Source organism: Gavialis gangeticus, unplaced genomic scaffold (assembly GCF_001723915.1).
Source record: "Gavialis gangeticus isolate Ggan-Ray unplaced genomic scaffold, GavGan_comp1, whole genome shotgun sequence".
Lineage (NCBI taxonomy): Eukaryota > Metazoa > Chordata > Crocodylia > Gavialidae > Gavialis > Gavialis gangeticus.
In genome coordinates this window covers 8123803-8127852 of record NW_017728991.1, presented here as the reverse complement: position 1 = coordinate 8127852, position 4050 = coordinate 8123803, and the positions used below count along the sequence as shown (strand labels likewise).

General features: G+C 54.5%; 1 protein-coding gene across 1 annotated transcript in view; it reads right to left on the bottom strand.

The window, feature by feature from the left end:
- The window catches only part of UTP6 (UTP6, small subunit processome component), a 29258-nt gene extending 28529 nt beyond the window's left edge, over nt 1-729 (bottom strand). Inside the window, exon 1 of the mRNA XM_019517009.1 lies at nt 623-729. Within this exon, the coding sequence (XP_019372554.1) occupies nt 623-714 (92 nt within the window). The 5' untranslated portion in view covers nt 715-729. The remainder of the gene's footprint in view (nt 1-622) is intronic.
- Nucleotides 730-4050: the final 3321 nt, after the last annotated feature.

Genomic DNA, 4050 nt, shown 5'->3' with positions numbered 1-4050 from the left:
CCAGACATCCTCTCATGAGTCCCTGACAACTCATAGATGCTAGGGGGCTCTCAACAAATCATGGAGTGCGACCCCCTGTCTAGGCAGGAAAAAGCGGTGGGGTCAGATGACCCCAGCCAAATGCCTACCTGACAAGCGACAGGGCTAAAGAGCACGGCAGCTTACAGTGGCATGGGGTCTGAGTTTCATTTTGCTCCTTTATCCCAAGGGGGCAGAGAGAAACAACCTCCGACAGCAAACAAAGGAAGCAGCGTGCCGCCAGCTGGCCCGTCTGCCATCCCAGCGCCACCTCCGCGCGGCTCGCTAGGTCTTGGGCTGGCTCCAGAGCACCTCGCTCTTCCGACAGGCTCAGAAGAGGCAAGAGGCAGCTTTCCCCCACCCAGCAGAGACGACCCTCTCCCTGCCCAGCCTGGGGGCCGAGACGGCCGCAGTACCTAACAGGTTTTTTTCCCTTTTGCACCGAGTCCAGAGGAAAATACCTACCCCTGAGCTCCAGCCTGCCCCCACTCTCCCAGCAGCCTGGGCCAGGGCTGATCTCTGCCTCCTCCCCGCCCCGCCCCGGCTGAGATGAAGCCCTGCCCAGCTCAGCCTCCATCTCCTGGCCCTTCCCGGCCGCCCTCACTTGATCTCGAGGCGGGTGAAGAGCCCAACCCGCTCCAGCTGCTCCAGCTCGGGGATACGCTCCTCCAGGCGCTGCTCGATGCGCTCCGCCATAACTGCAGCGGCCCACGAGGTCCACGCACCACTTCCGGGTAGCGCGGCCCCGCCCCCTTCCGGGGCGGGGCCGCACTCCGAGGCCTGGACCAGCGCCGGCTCCGGAGCCGCGTGACTACCCCTTTCCACACCTGCAGCCCCGGGCCTGGAAGCAGGCGGCTGAGCAAACCGGGGTAGCAAATGAAGGATGGCCCCTTCCAGCAAGGGGGTACGGAGCCCCCCCGCTTTGAGCCCCGCCTTGCTTGCCCCTAGGCTGTGGGGCTCCTCGGGATCCATCCCAGCCCGTCTCCCACAGGTGTAAGAGCCTTCTCTCCTCCTTTGTTTTAAGCAAGTGCTTCTTTCTCTGGCGATTCTGCTCGGAGCTGCACCTCTGGACGCACTCCCACGTCACAGCCCTGCGGGCAGTTTTTTAGCACGAGCCAAAACACGCAGCACGGCCTTAGGTGTGGAAACAGGTGGACGTCCGCTCGGGTGCGGAGCTCGCTTTCAGGGAAGCGTTTGGAGGCGCCGCCCGGTACGTTTGCTTTTGGTAACGAGAGGACTAAATAAGCTACGTCATCGGATTGTTTTTGGCCTGGTTTGTTGCGCTTTTGAATGTGAATGCACGTTCCAAGGAGCTCATATTTGCTGCTTCTTGGATCTTAAATTGAATACTATGCCCCTCGGCCTCGAGCTTGTTGTTAGTAAGGCTTCGAGTTTCTTTTTAACTGGTGAAGAATCTGTTGTGTTGTAGATGATGATGCACCAGCCCATCTGCATCCCCTTTTTCAACATCCTAGATGCACCCACGCAAGGGGACCTCCTGTAGTTGCCAGCCAGAGTAGAGGGAAGGAGCGAACTGCTTCACAGAAAGTTTCTCCATTCCAGAGGAATTACAGTTCAGCTCCCAGACTGCTATTTTGGCAGTATCCAGCTCTGTTGTCTCCTACTCGGGGCAGACAGGGCAATCACAGCTTAACCCAGGGGCGGGCAGTTATTTTGGGCGGAGGGCCGCTTACTGAGTTTTGGCAAGCCATCAAGGGCCACATGATGGGCAGCCCAGGGCAGATTAATACTAATTTTCTAAATTTTTTAGGGGCACCACAGGCCAGTAACAATGGCCTGGCAGGCTGCATCCAGCCCCTGGGCTGCATTTTGCCCACCCCTAGCTTAACCCAGGGGGGTTTTCTATCTAAAAGTAAAAGCAATTGGCAAAGTGGAGTGGATCTGAGAGACTTCATTCATCTCTATGTCCTACAAATGGAAAAACTGAGGCACGCTGCACTGAGCTGACCTCCCAAAGCCACCCAACATGTCGCAGACAACATTGTATGTAGGGCAGTGGCTCTCAGCCCTTTTAGGCTCAAATCACCCCTTGGAAAATGCCAGCTCTTAGTTTTCATTCATTTTCTCAATACAAAATAATAATAGACCAATTCTTCTGTTGAAAAGAACTCAAGACCACAACAAGTCTGGATGTATTCAACACTGTGGATTCGTATCTGAAATCTCAGAGTTAGTATCATAGGTATAGTATAATAGTACTTAGAGTCGGAAGGGCCCTAAACAGATCATCAGGTCTGACCCCCTACACCCGGCAGGAACGGGTGCCAGGGTCATATCACCCCAGCCAGATACCTGTCCAGCCTCCTCTTGAAGACCCCCAAGGTTGGAGAAAGTACCACCTCACTTGGGAGCCCAGTCCAGAGCCTGGCAGCCCTAACTGTAAAGTAATGACTCCTGATGATGTCCAGCTTGAACCTTCTCTCTAAAAATTTGTGGCTGTTACTCCTAGTAACCCCGGGCAGTGCCTGGGGGAACAGAGCCTCCCCCAATTCCCGCTGGTCCCCCTTGGTGAGTTTGTAAACAGCCACCAGGTCCCCTCTCAGTCTTCTCTTGTGGAGGCTGAACAGGTTCAGGCCCTTTTGCCTCTCTTCATAGGGCCTGACCCACTGCCCCTTGACCATGCGAGTGGCCTCCTCTGCACCCTCTCCATGCTGGCCACATCCCTCTTGAAGTGCAGTGCCCAGAACTGGACGCAGTACTCCAGCTGTGGCCTGACCAGCACCACATAGAGGGGGAGGATCACCTCCTTCGACCTGTTTGTGATGCAACAGCTTTACTGACCGTTTTCTCGCATTGGTGGCCCATGTTCATCCTGGAGTCAACAATGACTCCAAGATCCCTTTCTGCCATGTGTTGATAAGAAGGGTGTTCCCCAGCCTCCAGGTCGGTTGCTGGTTCCTTCTTCCTAGATGCAGCACCTTGCACTTGTCTGTGTTGCATTCCATCCTATTCTCATCCGCCCACCTCTGTAACCCGTCTAGATCTAGTTGGATTTTGTCCCTCCCCTCCAGTGTGCCCACCTTGCCCCACAACTCAGTGTCGTCAACGAATCTGGACAGCGTGCTTTCCACACCCACGTCCAGATCATTGATGAAGATGTTGAACAGTACGGGCCCTAGGACCAAGCCCTGGGGGACTCCACTGCCCACGTCCCTCCAGGTAGAAAATGACCCGTCCACCACCACTGTCTGGGTGTGTAGGCATCAGTGCCACAGTCACCAAGTTTTTTTTAAGAGAATGTGGTGGGAAACCATGTCAAAGGTCTTAAAGTCCAGGAAGACAACATCCATCCTGACACCCTCATCCAGGGACTTTGTGACCTGATCATAAAAAGAAACCAGGTTAGTCAGGCAGGACCTGCCCTCAGTGAACCCATGTTGGTTGCCCCTGAGCATTACCTCCCCTGCTGGGTCCTTGCAGATGTGCTCCTTGATGATTTTCTCAAAGGTCTTCCTGAGGACTGAGATAAGACTGACTGGCCTATAATTACCAGGGTCCTCTTTTCTCCCGTTCTTGTAAATGGGGACACTGGCCCTTTTCCAATCCTCTGGTACCTGGTCAGTGCCTCACAAACACTCACAGAGCCACGCCAGGGGCCCTGCTATGACCCCCGCTAATTCCCTCAGCACCCTCAGGTGAAGGGCATCTGGACCTACTGATCTAAACACATCCAGCCCCTCCAGAAGTTCCCTAACTAGGTCATCCCTGACCCTAGCCATGGTGGTGCCTCCCCTGGGTCTGTTGGCAATTCTAGTGGGGGAGATGTCCCAGTTCCTGTTCAGGAATATGGAGGCAAAGAATTCATTAAAGTCAGCTTTTTCATTTGCCATAATCACTAGATTGCCAAGCCTATCCTGTAGGGGCCCCACGTTATCTGGTGCCGCCTTCTTACTTCCTATGTATTTGAAAAAGGACTTTTTATTATCCTTAAGTCTGGTTGCTAGCCCTAGCTCCATCTCTGCCTTGTCCTTCCTAACAATCTCCCTGCAGTCCCAGGCAATGGAGGTGTAA